The 16,202-nt window shown below is 43.5% G+C and overlaps 5 protein-coding genes across 5 annotated transcripts; 1 reads left to right on the forward strand and 4 right to left on the reverse strand.

Moving 5' to 3' along the window:
• Positions 1–1,037: 1,037 nt before the first annotated feature.
• BYT42DRAFT_569121 (uncharacterized protein) lies at positions 1,038–1,581 on the reverse strand. Its single transcript, XM_051568256.1, has one exon. The coding sequence runs from the start codon at positions 1,565–1,567 to the stop codon at positions 1,187–1,189; it is 381 nt and encodes a 126-aa protein (XP_051423891.1). The 5' UTR covers positions 1,568–1,581; the 3' UTR covers positions 1,038–1,186.
• A 1,395-nt stretch (positions 1,582–2,976) lies between these two features.
• BYT42DRAFT_496052 (DNA topoisomerase) lies at positions 2,977–6,647 on the forward strand (the record flags this gene model as incomplete). The annotated part of the gene is made up of 18 exons (XM_051564395.1): positions 2,977–3,075; positions 3,133–3,508; positions 3,705–4,000; positions 4,216–4,269; positions 4,325–4,449; positions 4,514–4,594; positions 4,659–4,819; positions 4,881–4,923; positions 4,985–5,117; positions 5,175–5,249; positions 5,312–5,370; positions 5,467–5,468; positions 5,501–5,652; positions 5,713–5,801; positions 5,875–5,986; positions 6,068–6,176; positions 6,249–6,446; positions 6,508–6,647. 18 exons carry the CDS (start codon positions 2,977–2,979, stop codon positions 6,645–6,647), a joined length of 2,304 nt encoding a protein of 767 aa, XP_051423892.1.
• An 887-nt stretch (positions 6,648–7,534) lies between these two features.
• On the reverse strand, positions 7,535–7,839 carry BYT42DRAFT_613840 (uncharacterized protein; the record flags this gene model as incomplete). The annotated part of the gene is made up of 2 exons (XM_051571783.1): positions 7,535–7,651; positions 7,711–7,839. The coding sequence occupies 2 exons, from the start codon at positions 7,837–7,839 to the stop codon at positions 7,535–7,537; spliced, it is 246 nt and encodes an 81-aa protein (XP_051423893.1).
• A 1,602-nt stretch (positions 7,840–9,441) lies between these two features.
• Positions 9,442–12,016, reverse strand: BYT42DRAFT_613841 (uncharacterized protein; the record flags this gene model as incomplete). The annotated part of the gene is made up of 4 exons (XM_051571784.1): positions 9,442–11,042; positions 11,107–11,282; positions 11,360–11,487; positions 11,645–12,016. The coding sequence occupies 4 exons, from the start codon at positions 12,014–12,016 to the stop codon at positions 9,442–9,444; spliced, it is 2,277 nt and encodes a 758-aa protein (XP_051423894.1).
• A 1,895-nt stretch (positions 12,017–13,911) lies between these two features.
• Positions 13,912–14,528, reverse strand: BYT42DRAFT_593598 (translation protein SH3-like domain-containing protein; the record flags this gene model as incomplete). Its single annotated transcript, XM_051570712.1, has 2 exons — positions 13,912–14,312; positions 14,513–14,528. 2 exons carry the CDS (start codon positions 14,526–14,528, stop codon positions 13,912–13,914), a joined length of 417 nt encoding a protein of 138 aa, XP_051423895.1.
• Positions 14,529–16,202: the final 1,674 nt, after the last annotated feature.

Raw genomic sequence — 16,202 nt, forward strand, 5'->3', positions numbered from 1 at the left:
CAGCAATCTCTCCATGCGCCTAAATCTAGCATTTATCACATGTCACTGCCACCTTCGCCGCCATGCTTAAGCCAGTCAACCATATCTATTCCGAACGATCCGTCCAGGCCAGTGCTGGAAATGCCAGCTATTGCACGCGTAGCGTCCACTTCGGCACAGAAAGTCGAGCCCATTGTGACGGGGGCTCGATTACCTCATCTGTATCCAACCATGACATCGGCTTCTTCGCTTCATTCCAGCCTTTCTTCGTCGTCACTGTCACCTTCTTCACTGCTGTCCATCGATAACGGTTCCCTAACGTCACTGTCTTCCTCTGAATCATTAGCAGATCGAGCGGATAATCTGACCCCGACCTACTCCAAGGAGCCGGTACTGTTTTACGCACCTGCCCATTTGCGAGAAACTCTACAGATTCCCGTACCAACCAGGACGAAATATCCGACCCAAATTACAAGCTATCAATCAGACCTACCCCCGTTGCCGAGCACTTCTAAAAGCGTGGCACCTGACAACACGAAGCATGCGGACGCAGTTCACGCGAACAACTTGAATTATCTATCGCTTGGATTCTCACCGTCCAGTAAACCTTACACATATTTGCCCCCACCTCTATCATAGACGGATACATTTTATGTTTGTATGATACTCAGCATTGTCATCTTGTAAATTGCTATGATACAAATATTCTTTTGGATCAGTTTGTAACAAGCAAATAAAATCGCGATAATATGATCCTCATTTTATCAGATTGTCTCATATGTAACCACTGCGGATAAAGAACAGAATGAAACCTGGAAATATTTTTTCCATCACATCTCGTTGCTGGTGATCCATGACACGCAAATTTTTGACAACATCACTTTGTTCGCCATTTGAAAATCGATCGTCACTGATGGGCCGTTCATTAGCGTATTTCTTCAAAACCATAAACATTTTTTTATATACCTGTGCCTCTCTCACACACAGTCTCTTTTTCTCTGTGAATGAGAAAACGATCCTCATGACATAAGGACGTGACACAGTTGGCATAAACTAGTTCCATGTAATGTAATAGTAGGAGAATTTCTTTTTTATTTGCTTATCATATATGGTTACAGGAAAATAAGTTGGTGCAACCGATCGTCGTTTGGACTCTAATAAGATTGGGTTTGACACGGATGGGCGGAGAAAAAGGTTACTGGGCAATTTAACAATCCTTGGATTGATCAATCTTCCACTTGCAGCCTTGAACGCGGAAGCTCTTGACCTTGCTACCGGCAGCGGAGGTCTTGGGCTTGTTCCATTTGGCATTGGCACCAGTAGCGCCTAATTTCTTGCCAGTGCAGCCGAGACCGTCATGGAGAGTGACAGAGCAGTCAGAGAAGCGAGCAGTGCACCATTTGAAAGAACCAACTTTGGCATCCGTCATTTGCTTGGAAAGATTGAAGCAGTCGTTCTTGCCCTGATTGCTGTAGAAGGTCTGGTGTTTACCCTTGTAGTTGGCTTTGCTGTAGAAGTCGAATCCCCAGCAGTAGGCTTGAGAGACCATCACACCGATCAGCAAGAGAAGGCAAGTGAAGAATTTCATCTTTTGAATAGTAAACAAAAAGAAAGATGTAGGGCAAGTCGGATCGGAAAAATGGCGTATCTTTATACTTATCGGATCCACGGCAGATGCGAGTGAGTGACCCTGGATTTGGACTATGCTGCGCCTCGTTGGAAAACTGTATAAAATGTTTTAGCGCGTTGGTGAGATTGTACGGACTATCTCTGTGATGCTTGAGAACAAGCTCAGAAGTAAAGCGGAGCCATGCCATCTAACTATCAATGGATACGCTAATCATGTTCGGAGTGATACAGCACAAAATGGAGACCGCCCAACAATTGCACAGCCGCAAGAAAATTCCCTTTTTCTGTCAAAACCGGTTTAGCTGCTGTGGAGCCTTGAAAAAAATTCACGAGATGTTTCTCTGTTTTAGTTTACGCATTATTATGATCTGCCAGGCAAAGCGTACAGAAAATGAGCCACAAAAGTGCTCATTTTTCCCGTATCACAATCCTTACTCAATTTACGGCTCTGTATGCATAGAAAAAATCTTTGCGGTCAATGATCAGGGACGAGGTCCGCACATGGAATCGTTGCTGCATGACGTGTGAACTATGGCGCTGTCGCAGGAGACAGGCATATGAGCGGTTGATGTGAAGGATGTCCAGTCGGCTTGCGTGATTTCGCAGGATATCCATGGGCAAGTGAACGTGGTGACACATCAATTTCAGCTTGAGCGATCATCAACAGAATAAGATTATGTTACCATGTTTAATCGTAACATGAAGCCAACCTATTAGGGAGATTACACAAACGGAGAGCCAAGACTATGGAATGGATCAGCGATTGTTCCACAATATTATCCTGCGTTTTGACATGATGTTGTTTTTTCCTGATCCGCAAAACTTGGTGGAGCATGGCGGCCATGCATAGTCACATATCGATATCATCTTAATAATACATAATGCACCTCATGGATCGATCTTTTTTACTACATATCGGTGAGAAGATTTCAGTAAGCCTGTAAAAATGTTGATATTCCTAATATACGAATAGACAGAAATTGATGAAAAAGTATTTTTATTCCGTAAAAGTTTTGCATCTCCCCTTCACTTTGTTAACGGGAAAGAATAACAGATCAAAATGGCGTCAACGTTGTTGTGATCCCAGTGAGTCGTAGGGGAGCTTTATATTTCACAACTTCACATAATCTTGCGAATGCCTCGTCGCCTAGGTTACTTGCTATGCTCTCACATTTGTTGAAAATCGTCTGTTGTAGTTTGGAATTTTGAATTTTTTTCTGGGGTGCATTTCAATGATGTCGTTTCAATTAGTGACTGTCTGGATAAAGCGAGCACGGTCGTTTCTGTTCATTGTAAATCTTAACAGTTATGGAAACAAAGCAGCCATGCCGAGTACTGATGGTATTTGAAGATTTGCGTGTACCATCTATGAACGATCCATGTTTAACTGTAGTCTTTTCTTTGCAGGTGGCAGAGAAGCCATCGCTGGCAGAATCGTTGAGCAGACTACTCGCCCCTGGGGGTCACGTAAGTCATGCCTTGTCAAATTTACACCACTGTCTTTGTCTCATTTTCCAATGCCAGTTCGCCACGCATAAAAGAGTAACGCCCGTGCACGAGTGGGAGGGCAGTTTCCGCGATCAGCCTGCTTTGTTCAAGTTTACTTCTGTGACAGGACACGTTTACAATATCGATTTTACCAGCGAGCACAATTCATGGAGCATTGATCCCCAGACGTTGTTCCAGGCACGCACCGTCAAGAATGAAGCCAATCCGAAGATGCATCTGGTTCGTCATTTGCAGAATGAGGCGAAAGGCGTCGACTACCTTGTGCTGTGGTTGGACTGCGATCGTGAAGGAGAAAATATCTGTTTTGAGGTGATGGAAAACACCGTGCCGTACATGAAGCCACCGTCTAAAGGCAGTAAATACAACAATGTCTTTCGAGCACGGTTTTCAGGTAAGTGTGTTGTCATTGTAGATAAGTTGGATTTATCCATTGACGTCTCTTGGCAAAGCTATCACTGCTGAGGACATTCGAAGAGCTTTCAAAAATCTTGTGAAACCCAATGAGAATGAAGCCAAAGGTAAAAAGAATCCATCGATTTGATCTCCATAAAAATGAACAAGACAACTGAATGGCCATCAATTCGCAGCTGTCGATGCTCGACAAGAATTCGATCTCAAGGTGGGCGTTGCTTTTACTCGATTTCAGACCAAGTTTTTCCAAGGAAAGTATGGCAATCTGGATTCCACCGTTATCAGTTACGGTCCCTGTCAAACCCCAACCTTGACCTTTTGCGTGGAACGACATGATCGCATTCAAAGCTTCCAACCAGAGTCTTTCTGGTCCATTGCCGCCACAGTGACAAAAGCCGATATTCCCATCAAATTGTCCTGGAAGAGGGAGCGCGTATTTGATCGTCAGGTCGTCAATTTATTCATGGGTCGCGTGGAAGATGCAAAAGCCCAGGGTGCAAGGTTAGAAAATCATTGGCAACAGGCATGATGATCTGCGTATCTTACTCGATGTCTCAGAGTGACCAAAGTGGCGGTGACGACCAAGACCAAGTCGCCTCCTCATGCTTTGAATACGGTAATTTGGGTGTTTTTGAAGCAAGTTGCGATAACTGGAGTGCCACCGAAATTCTCATATTTGCACGTTAGGTAGAGATGCTGAAGCACGGTTCAGCATCTCTCGGTATCAGCCCGTCGGAATGCGTAAGCGTTGAAATCGTCTTGATGAACTTGTAAGTTTATTCATTCGTATTTCTAGATGAGCATTGCCGAGCGACTGTATATGCAAGGTTATATTTCCTATCCACGAACAGAAACCTCAAAATATCCAGAAAATTTTGACATCCAGTCTATCGTGGCCGAGCAAACGCAGCATCCCCTGTGGTATGTTCGAGGACCTTTTTTTTTTTTCGTATGTATCGCTGTGCCAGTAACCAACTTTACACAGGGGCGATTATTGTAAAGATTTACTGCAACAAGGCTTCAAGCATCCATCCGGAGGCAAGGATATCGGAGACCATCCGCCAATGTAAGTCCATGGACAAATAGGGAAGCTGGAACCGATTTGTTAAACCGCTTTTTCTTTACCTCAGCACACCTATGCGAATGGCGGTGGAGGAAGATCTTTTTGGCAATACGTGGCGACTGTATGATTTCATTACGCGCACATTTATCGCCTCCATTAGCAAAAGCTTAAAGTATCTCTCTACCCAAGTTTCCATTTCCATCGGCGGTGAACAATTTGAATGCAAAGGTATGGAAACGAACAACCCGTTGCTAAGCAAAAGATAACCCAACGACCCTCTTGTATGCAGGCTCCAAAGTGGTGTCACCTGGCTTTGCCACTGTGATGCATTGGTAAATAGCATGATGTTCCCTTGATTACTTTGAAATGATATTTTAAAGTTGATGGGGTTAGGATGGCGAAAACGGATGAATACATTCCCGATTTCAAGGAAGGCGAGATATTGCCGGTCACCGCATTAAGTATCCAAGAGGGAAAGAGTAGCCCGCCCGATTATCTCACTGAAGCGGAACTCATCGGCTTGATGGTAAAATTAGATGTTGTGTATCGATTTTGGTATCGGATTCTGAAAGTTGATATCTAGGAACAAAATGGCATCGGTACGGATGCTTCCATTCCCACTCACATCAATAATATCTGTCAGCGTAATTATGTGCAGGTACGTGGCCCTTCAGTTACAGTTGAAACGTTACATGATCATGTTGATAATGTTCTTTGTAGGTCTCTGGAACTTCGCGAAGATTGATTCCAACCAATCTCGGCATCGTGCTTATTCATGGGTAAGTAAACCTGACTTTCATGACTGGATATCATATAATGTACTGAGAACAATGAATGGCAGCTATCGTAAGTTGTGTGCGTTGAACCAATGACAGCGGTCGACTTATTTTTCTCATCCCATCCTTTAAGAAAAAATTGATCCCGAATTATCGCTACCAACCATGCGATCGGATATGGAACAGCAATTGAATCTGATCGCCAATGGCAAAGCACCACAGAACGATGTGTTGAATCACTTTTTGAATATTTTTGAACGTAAATTTGCCTATTTTGTCAAGAAAGTAAGCATCTCTGGTGGGAGGAGATTTGGAATATATATTCAACGCGAACCTATTTGGCAGATCGAATCGATGGATGAATTATTCGAAGCCACGTTTTCGCCGCTGGCTGCTACAGGCAAACCGCTCTCTAAATGTGGAAAATGCAGAAGGTAAGATGCTGGCTAAGTTTTTTTTTTTTTTTCATCGCTCTTATCAATACTGAAACCTTTTTCATCGACTTAGATACATGAAATACATCGCATTGAAGCCGAATCGATTACATTGTGCTACTTGCGATGAAACGTACTCTTTGCCGTTGAATGGGAACATCAAACTTTACAAGGAGCTGCGATGTGTATGTCCCTGCAAAGAAACATAGCACCATGACACGTTCTTCTGACTCTGCGGCTCTCCTTTTTCTTTTCATTTATCTTAGCCATTGGATGATTTTGAACTGGTTTTATATACTACTGGATCCAAAGGTACAGGCTATCCTATCTGCCCTTACTGCTACAATAATCCGCCCTTTGAAGACATCGCGAAAGGTAAATGGACAATCAATCTTATGGGCGTGCCACAACATGATACAAACGTGTTCACTGATATAATCGTTTCAGGCATGAGTTGTAATCATTGTCCCCATCCCACATGCCCACATTCCATGGTAACCAATGCGATTTGCCCCTGTCCTGAATCTGAGCGAGAGAAAGATCCTTGCAACGGTCGACTCATTCTTGACGCCACGTCAGCGCCCCGGTGGAAACTAAGTTGCAACGAATGCAACGTTGTATCATCTTTTGTGGACACAGTTAAAAGTGGGTATCCTATGGGAGGTGTCGCTTTTTTTTATGGGATGGTCCTAACCATTTTGAATAGATGTGGTGATATCGAACGAGATGTGCGACTGCGGCAGTGCACTTATTAAAGCGGAATTCCGCGAAAATCAGAACAAGGAACCGGTCCAAGGCTGTGTCATGTGCGACGATGAAGTGGACGCTTTACTAGCAACGAGGTAGTTTTGAATAACGAGGCGTATTCGTTTTTTCCAAAGGTTAGATGAGACTAATTTATCTGTCACTCCACGAAGATTTGCAAGGCGCAGTGTGCGCATCCGGCGGGCGGGCGGAAGAGGCAAAGGCCGAAGAAACAAGAAATTTATGGATCCTAAAATGCGAAAGCTCTATGCCGATATGCGATAAAACAACCAACGGTTTCCCTATTTATTATTCATAGTTCCTTCCTTTGTAACTGTATGTACCTATCCGGCCTAAGATACTGTGGCCCAAGAAACAATGTCGACTGTCACCATTCAAATCGGACTTCATCACATTGTCAATCAATCAAAAGAAACAGCATCGTGCTGCGCTTCGCAATCCGATTCAATAATAGTTTGCTCTGTCAACCGGAGTGGTTTTAGAATTGCAGAAATATATTTATCAAGTTGAACCAAGACAAAAAACGGTTCAGCGCGGCATAGCAGCTCATGGAGCTTTTTGATCAAACTAGCCCAATCAATTGCAGCGTTGACCTTCCCCAACCCAATGTTCCGTGACGAAATCGGAGCCTCGAAACCAGCACCGAAAACCTGTTTAACGCTTCTTGAGTATTCTTGCGTAATGTCTACGCTTTGGAAGGTGATTTTGCAATCAGACCGACAAAAAGCACACAAATCCGAAGGACCCCACGCTTGCTTAGCATATGCACAATGAAGACATACGCAGTATACAACGCGGTGTCGGCTATTTTACGGAAAATACCCGGATTCCGATGGAACAATCGAGAAAAATCCGCACAACACATACGTTATCGAGAAAAAAATGGATCATATATTTCACATACAGTTACAAAAGTTCATACAGTAATTTACAGGAGACATAGTTATGGCTTATGGCACAGCATTGACTTATTCGTTTTGCTGGTTCTTAGCGAGACCGCCCTTGTGACCGGCCTCCTTTGCTCTTTCGCTGCCGGGCTGGAAGGAACCAGAGGAAGCATGCCCACCCTTGCTGGCGATATCGTGCTAAACAAAGAGATTAAGTATAAAAGAATCAATTTTAAGAGGTTACGTTAAGATCTTACCTGCTTTTCAGCATCCATGTTGGCAAAACCACCCGAGTGGCTGGCCTGACCGCCCTTGCTGGCAATGTTGCGGACCTCTTCCTTGGAGCGGTTAGCAAAATTTCCAGGGTTGTTGCTTTGAGAAGACATATTGAATAATGTTTTAAATGTTTGAATAATGCCTCTTTGTCAGTACATTGAAAGTGTCCTTTTTATAACCATTTTGAGGTACCCGGATGATCGATTCGCAATAGTGACAGCATTCAGCGTAACCATGACGGTTAGTCCCGCTAGTGTCAAATATAAATAAAGGTCGGCATGAAATTTTGCTGGCTCAGAAATACTGTAAATGGAAGGGGTTCCAACCGAAACCGCATGGCCGCCGTGAGAGTTAGTTGCGGATGACATCAATCGCAGGCAATGGTCTTGATCAATTTTTCGATCTCCTTTACCGGTACACTTTAAATATAGCTTGATTGGTTATGTTTGCACGGTCAACTGTCCTAATCCATGGCAAAAAAAAAACTCACTTTTCACGTCATATCTAACAATGTTTAACGACTGCAGGGCAGTGAAAAAGAACAAATGCATCATTACAGTATACTGCAGGCAACAATTATATAAAGTTAATAGGAAAAAGCATGTAAAATAAGGACAGAGAAAGCAGTCGGAAGACTCGAGCGACAGTTACAAGATTTGCGCATGTTTTATTCATTAGTGACCATGCGCAATTGACAGTAGCACGTGTTACCCGGTGATAAACATTTCTTGGTGCTTCCATTTGATCAGTCAATGAATAATAAGTGCTTGCAAGTCGAACCATTTTGCTTGTTGCTAACCAGCGTGCCATTTTGGGTCTATTTTACAACTCAATCGATGAACATTTTTTGAACTTTACAAAATATCATTTGTTACGTTTGTTCTTGCTTTTGAACCTAATTCCTACACTTCTTTTCTCATGTATTCAGTTGATTTCTCGATATCCTCTTGATATAATAACAGGGATGTAACCTGTGGCACTGGAGCGCAATTAGCTTATTTTTTATGCACCAATTACAAAATCAGATGGAACATAGTTCGGGATTGACATAAAAAACATTCAGAGCTATGCTATTGGACAACAGCTTTCCTGCCATGCATCGATTGGGAATGACGCACGCTATTTTTAAGTTCAGAACAAGTATTCGTAAATGATCAACTGATCGCCGAATGATTTTGGTTGCCAGAATTGTTTTGGCGGCCATGATGCAACTTGTTTCTCGTTAGAGATCGATATGATCAGTTTCTGGTTAAGAAATGATCAGGGACATATCATAATGCGATCTTTCAACTTTCGAGTTCTAGAGGTAGGGTGTTTCGTGATCAGTTACATAGCCTTTGGCGTATCTTTAACGTTTTGCATGAAGTTCTCTGGACAACAGCGGTCAAGGCAAGCCTCAAACCGACGCCTTATTCATCATTACAAATAATGCAATAACCATCTGCTATGGTGATCGTCATAAAATCTGAATTATCCGGCATTCGCTTTTGGAGAGCTGCCACCGTGATCTCTTCATGCCATTAAAAAAGTGCAGCCCGACTAATATGTACTGATGGATTCATGCCGTCCATGGGCTTTATCATTCTAAAATTTATTTCTATTTTTTTTTCTCTTCTTTCAAAATGGTAAAATAAATGCATGATATTTTTGAATACAAAGAGGCAATAGCATCGTAAACAACAGATTATATTAAAGCGAGAAATACAAAAAAATTACATGTTAAGGAACAACTCGTTGTACTTGGGCAAGGACCACAAGTTGTCGGCGACCACTCGTTCCAAGTAATCGGCTTGGGCACGGACAGCTTCCATGGCAGGAATCAACTTGTTGGCAGCAAAGATACCCATTTCGGTGGTTTCCGTCAAGTTGTTCATGTCGTTCATTAATGTGTTCAATTCACTCGTGCGTTGCTGCAATTGGCCAACCACAGGACCCAATTCTTGAAGGAGCTGCTTTTCCGGTGCATTGTCCACACCAATGTCATTCATGAACGAGCCGGCTTCTGCCAAGTTGCGACGGTAGCTGAAAGCTGAAGGCAAAATTTGTTGCTGAACCATGGTGCTAAGCGTTTGGGCTTCAATTGTCACATCCTTGGCGTACTTCTCCATCAAGATATGATAACGCGATTGCAATTCAGCTTCGGTAAACACACCCAGACGTTTCAGCATATCAGCGTTTTCGGTCTTGAGAATACGCGAGAAAGCGTCGGAACTCTTGGTGATGTTGGGAAGACCACGCTTGGCCGCTTCCTCGATCCACTCTTGAGAGTAGTTATCGCCTTCAAATCGGATGGCTTTGGTCTTCTTGATAAACTCGCGAATCACCACCAGTTGATCTTCGGTGGAAGCCACCTTCTTATCACCCATTTGTTTCTTGAGGGCGTCGCGGATCTCTTGGAGAGCCGAGGCCACGACCGAGTTGAGAAGAGTGACGGGGAATGACACCGATTGCTTGGAACCGACTGCACGGAATTCGAATTTGTTACCGGTGAAGGCAAAAGGCGAGGTTCGGTTACGATCGGTCAAATCACGCGAAATGCTAGGCAAACTGGAAACCTTGATATCGAGGACGGTGCCCTTGACGCGGACGTAGGTCATCTTGTTACCACCAACAATATCATCATTAACAGGGCGGTTTTCCTCGATCGAGTTCAACACTTCGTTCAGCTGGGTACCCAAGAAAACAGAGATAATGCCGGGAGGAGCTTCGTGGGCGCCCAAACGGTGGTCGTTGGAAGCCGAAGCCACACCAGCACGAAGAAGATCACCGTGATCCAAAAGACCCTTGAGCACCGCCAACAGGAACAAAAGAAAACGATAGTTGGTTTCGGGAGTCGCTGAAGGTTCCAACAAGTTATCACCGCAATCCGTAGACAAACTCCAGTTGCAGTGCTTGCCCGAACCGTTCACGCCTCGGAAAGGTTTTTCGTGGAATAAGGCCTTCAATTTGTGACGATGCGCGACACGGTGCAAGACATCCATGGTCAGCAAGTTGTGATCCACGGCCAACATGGACTCTTCGAAAATAGGCGCCATTTCATACTGAGCAGGGGCGACTTCGTTGTGACGAGTCTTGATGGGAACACCCAATTTGGCCAATTCATATTCACATTCACTGATAGCGGCAAGCACACGCGTAGGCAGTTTGCCGAAATAGTGATCTTCCAATTGCTGATGACGAGGGGGAAGCGCGCCGACCAAGGTACGACCGGTGATCTTCAAATCCGGGCGGAGTGTGTAAAGAGCGCGATCGATCAAGAAAAATTCTTGTTCAATGCCCAAGGTGTTGACCACCTTTTTCACGCGAGGACGATCTAAAATATCAGGAACCATAAGCCATCTTCTTTGCCAATCGTTTAACAATGATTCGCGACCTACCTTCATCGTCCGTGGGCTCGATAAGACGAAGGACGTCCAAAGCCGTCTTGGTCAAGATCTCGGAAGAACGCAACAGAACCGACTTTTCATCCAACGCTTCACCATTGTATGAAATGAAAACAGAGGGAATATAAAGAATAGCGGTACCGTGAGGACCATCTTGGATAAACATGGGGCTACACAAACGAAAAAAAAAGGATCATGATTAATACATCAGATAGGCAGGCCCATCGCATCCATTATCGGCTTTTACCTCTTGGTATCCCACACTGTATAACCACGCGCTTCAAATGTTGTTCGCATACCACCTGAAGGGAATGAGGAAGCATCAGGTTCCGATTGAAGCAACTGAGAGCCCGAGAATGTATCAATGGCAGTAACCTGATTATCATGGGCAAAGGCGAGAGACAAAAAATGAGTTTAGGCATGATTCGAAAAACAGAAAAACACACAGTGAAACCACGCCCTCCCAAAAATAAACCTTATTTTCCAACAATAGGCAAATTTGTCAAATGACCCCTTTTCATTATTTGCTTACCTCTCCAAAACCGTTGGCGAAGCTGGACTTCAAGGTAAGGAAAGAATCGTGTTTTTCAGCGGTGGAATCATTCAAAGGTTGGAACCAATGGGTGAAGTCGGTGGCACCACGTTCAAGAGCCCACACCTTGACAGCGTGAGCAATGGCGTCGGCCGTCACTTTGTCCAAAGTGCAGTTGCCCTGGAGTTGCTTCATGAAGCTTCGGAACACCGATTTAGGTAAATGTTTGGACATCTCTTGGAACGTAAAGACGTTTTCTCCAAAAATCTCGGATACCGGTTGCAATCGGCCGTTCTTTTTGGCAAACTCAACATCACGAGAAGGTTTGGCCAGCGTTGCCGTGACAGAGTCAATGCGTGCTTGATGAGACATGAGGTTGGGATAGTGGAAAAAGAACGGAGGGAAAAAGACGAGTAGCAAGAAAGTAATATATCACGAAAAACGTGGACTGCTTTCCATACCCGGGAACCAATACTATCAGTTCCCGAAAAGCAACCAGGGCAGTATCATAATCCGATCGCATCTACTCGCCGTTACAGCTTGGTTATTTTCCACTACACCCGATCGAGAATATGTATCACAACAGATCGTTAGTCACCAAAACGTAATTATTTATATGAATTCATGTTATCTTTTACCTATCCACCCACACAGACTGCTTGACATTTCAGCCCATAACAGTTTATTTTAACAGATTTCTGATTCCCGCTTCATATCTCAATTGCCAAATTTGGAACAAGCAAAATTTTCCCCAATGAGTCATTCATTTCATTTGATATCCGCAACATCCATTCACAGCAACAGCAGAAACGTCTGTTCTTGAAGACAAGGGAAGGCGGAGAAACTATGTCGCCTCGAAAATATAAGCATCCAGACAAAAATGAAAATAAAATAAGAGTACACTCAATGGGTGTACGTAGTTCTCTTTTTTGCCGCAAGGTATATTTTAGTGAGAGGATAGGATATTTGTTATGACAACGATCGGAGATCGACATATTTATGGTTGGGTGGACGGTTCGCTGCTTTTCCTATGGTTTCATCATCAGCTGCGTTTCGCTTGGAAGACACGTATCATCCTTCAACTTGCTGCTACCCGTCGCAACGATTGATGCTTGATAGTCATAGGGGACCTGTCATTACGACTGTAAATGAAAATTATTCTGGTCGTTTCCAGGGAGCTATTGTCACGTTCCGTTGCCATGTGAGAAAAAAAAGGGTCACGGAGGGTATAATGGGTATGGTGGCGATTCAGCCAAGCATACACTATCAACCAAAGCCGAGACGTTTTCAGTGTAGCTGCTAAATTTTATCACTTGTCCAAAAAGGGTGATGGTGGACAAAAAAGGAGATAATGCAACACTCAGAGCACTAGAATGCAGGAAAAGTGTAATAGTCCACTTTTTGAAAATGATGCATATTGAACTTTAAAACTTGCAACCTTCTTTTTTCATTGAACGGAAGAAAAAAATGATTACCCGCGACTTGGTAGCGCGATTGCCACTTGCCAAAATGCATCACGCGATACATGGGACCATCCGTAGCTAGGGACCATCTGCATACAGTAGAAATTTAATGAAGCTCAGGACACCAAGCATTGTCATGGTATTATTCCACTCATATATTCAAATCGACTCCCGACGTGCATTATGCAGCACCGTTTGAATCATCATTTAAGTGATCTGCTTCTATAGAGATATCGCCGACGGATCGTTCTGGGCTTGGCGCCAGTTGACTGCAACAGTAGCACGGTATAAGCATCAAGTTGTTAAGCACGCATCGTCATCCAATTATTCCAATAACCACAGCGGTCCGAGCTGACAAAGAAACAAACAAAGGAGAGGTCGTCCTGAAGACACGAACATTGAGTCTTGACTGTACTCTTATCCCGCCTTCATCCTCCTCGTAATAATTTATCACAATTACCAGATACTACCATTCTAAAGCATGCTCCGATTATCCAGTCTTTCTAACCGCATATCATTGTTTCCAATGGACCGGTCTCTCCAAATGGTGATTGCAAACGCGCTAAATATGCCGAATAGGACAGATAGGTCCTACATTATCGAAATTATTCCATGATCGTACATTTGTATCGTACAAAATATAATCCGAGTTTCTCATGAAACACACAAGAGGCTTATTGTGAGAAGATCGTAATGTGATATTGAAATTCAATGTGTTTATTCTTTGTATATCGTGATGAGGTGGGGAACGAATCGGAAAACAAGATTACTACGATGATAATAAAGTGGTTAGTCTTAATCAATTTATTGCAGAGCCGCAGTTAAGTTCTTTACCTGCTGCATAGCATCTTTCTTGGCCTTGCGGTCGAGAATGGCCTGACGGCTCTTGTCGATCTTGAGTTTGGTGACGACAACCTTGGAGGGGTGAATGCCAATGGGGACAGTGGCACCGTTGACTTTTTCGCGAGTGACACGGTCAATGTGGATAACCCACTTCTTACGGTAGACCTGAACGATCTTGCCTTCACGGCCCTTGTAGGTACCGCGGACAACCATGACTTCGTCGTCCTTGCGGACAGGAATGGCGCGAGTGCTGTGCTTCTCCTTGAGCTCCTTGGACAAAGGGGCGCTCATGATCTTGCGGCGAATGCTGGAGGGAGCAGTGAAGTGAGCCTTTCTGCTCTTTCTGCGCGAGGAGCTAACGTCTAACAAATTCAGAGCCATTCATTAGCACTGCAATTCGGTGCCATTGAAAGTACTATGCCCAATTCTCGGTGGAAATAATCGACCATTTTGCACATGTTCGAAAAATCGGGTGTAAAAATATCCCATCTGCTGCATCCATCCATCCATCCATCCATCTCCCCCGTGGTCATTTCCCTTTATATCTACATTCTATACGCACCAGCACTGAACTTCATGGTTGCAGGAAAGAAGGAAACCGTTTCGGACCTTTGGCCTGATGTCTTGCTATCGCTCTGGGATTCGCCTATTCACGGCGCTCCTCACTCTGCCTGCCACACTCGCGACCTGTGACTGCTAGTCTCCGCCTACACATTTTTGCCCAATCTTCAAGGCAACAATCTTCTTTCTAAGGCAACCTCAACTACAGTTGCCTCCTCCAGATTCACTATTGATTATCTTCAAGTAGAGATTCCCTTAAAAATCTAAATTGGTACAAAACAATATGAGCTACTGACATATGCTTTTGCGAAACCGTGGATGACCTTCAAATTTGTTTTAATATGGTAATGTAATTGGGAGTTGGCTGCGATAATACAACGCAACGTCCTCTAAAATACAATTGCGATCAAGCCAGATACAGAATAAAAATGTTGATAATATTAGTAAGCCGTCGCATACCTTGATCCTGTCTTTGAGAGATACAAGCATGATATCTCAAGCTACGTAGCTTCTGTTTCGACAGGGAATCTTTTGACATCCATGCCATAACAGCGAAGCTGTGAAATGTATAAGGTAGCTTGAGATTGTCCCATGTAATTTTTTGCGCAGTCAAGGCGCATATCATCTTGGATCGGACGCAGCGCAGGGCTGTTGTGAGAGTGGAAATTGGTAGGTAAATAAAAAAGACTCGTTGCGGGGCGGATCAGAGCGGCAGCTTTTGATGAATTGACGACAGAGGAAAAAATGCGAAAGCAATTTCCTATTTCTGTTCGTAAATAGCTTACATAGTAAACCAAAAGGAAACAATAAGACCTTCAAGAACTCAAAGAAACCTTGCCCATTCCAAAATATGTTTCCGACTTCGAAACAAAGGCTTTTTCTAATTTACACGTTCAAACCGATTGTCTTGGGTAAGAATTATTGAGCACCGAGGTTCTTGACATACTGTGCTTGGCTTTTTATTGTATATGATGCATATGATTGATGTCAACAATAAGGCAAATGGGAGGGTTGTCCTTATAATCCATCCTTCTGATGTGACATGCGTTTCTATGATTTCCTCATTGTCGCAAAACCAGGCAACATCACAAGTGTTTTTCTTATAGCACGGGTTACTGTGAAAATATTGCAGGGTATTAGCCACAATACGACCCTGCTTTTGATCCCTTTGGCTTGGATAATGGATGCTAATATTCTGAGATGTCGTTGTCCGCGCAATCGGGCAGTGACTGGATTCAAAACTAGGTTATGCCTGAGCTGTGATTGATTGGTTTTTCCCAGTTTCGGCACACAAAGTACCACATGGACAAGTTGTATTTTTTTTTTTTTTTTTTTTTTTTTACTTGAGCGTGCCCTCAAGCAAATACTTTTTGGACATGAAAACTTTTGCTTACATCGTTATCCATTGCAGCCACATTCATAGAATGATTGCCCATTTGACGCGCGGTTGGCATCATTGCAATAAGAGATCAAGATGCCCCAAAAATATCTCGAAAATTGAGTACGACCTAACGCTGCACAAATATTCACGCGGAGTATTTATTCTTGGACTGGACTTGTTACAAATGTATCCTCAATGACAGAATGCAGCTATAAAATTCTTGTATTATACTGCTTTGTGCAATGCAACAATAGTTGCCACCACTTTTTTTTTAGGCATCTATAATGTCACAAGAGTTCAACAAGTGCTT

Source organism: Radiomyces spectabilis, assembly GCF_025331425.1.
Source record: "Radiomyces spectabilis strain NRRL 2753 chromosome Unknown BYT42scaffold_6, whole genome shotgun sequence".
NCBI classification, from domain to species: Eukaryota; Fungi; Mucoromycota; class Mucoromycetes; order Mucorales; family Radiomycetaceae; genus Radiomyces; species Radiomyces spectabilis.

Excerpts from the sequence above, each read along its gene's own strand:
- BYT42DRAFT_569121 (XM_051568256.1), bottom strand. The coding sequence starts at position 1,567 with ATGAAATTCTTCACTTGCCTTCTCTTGCTGATCGGTGTGATGGTCTCT.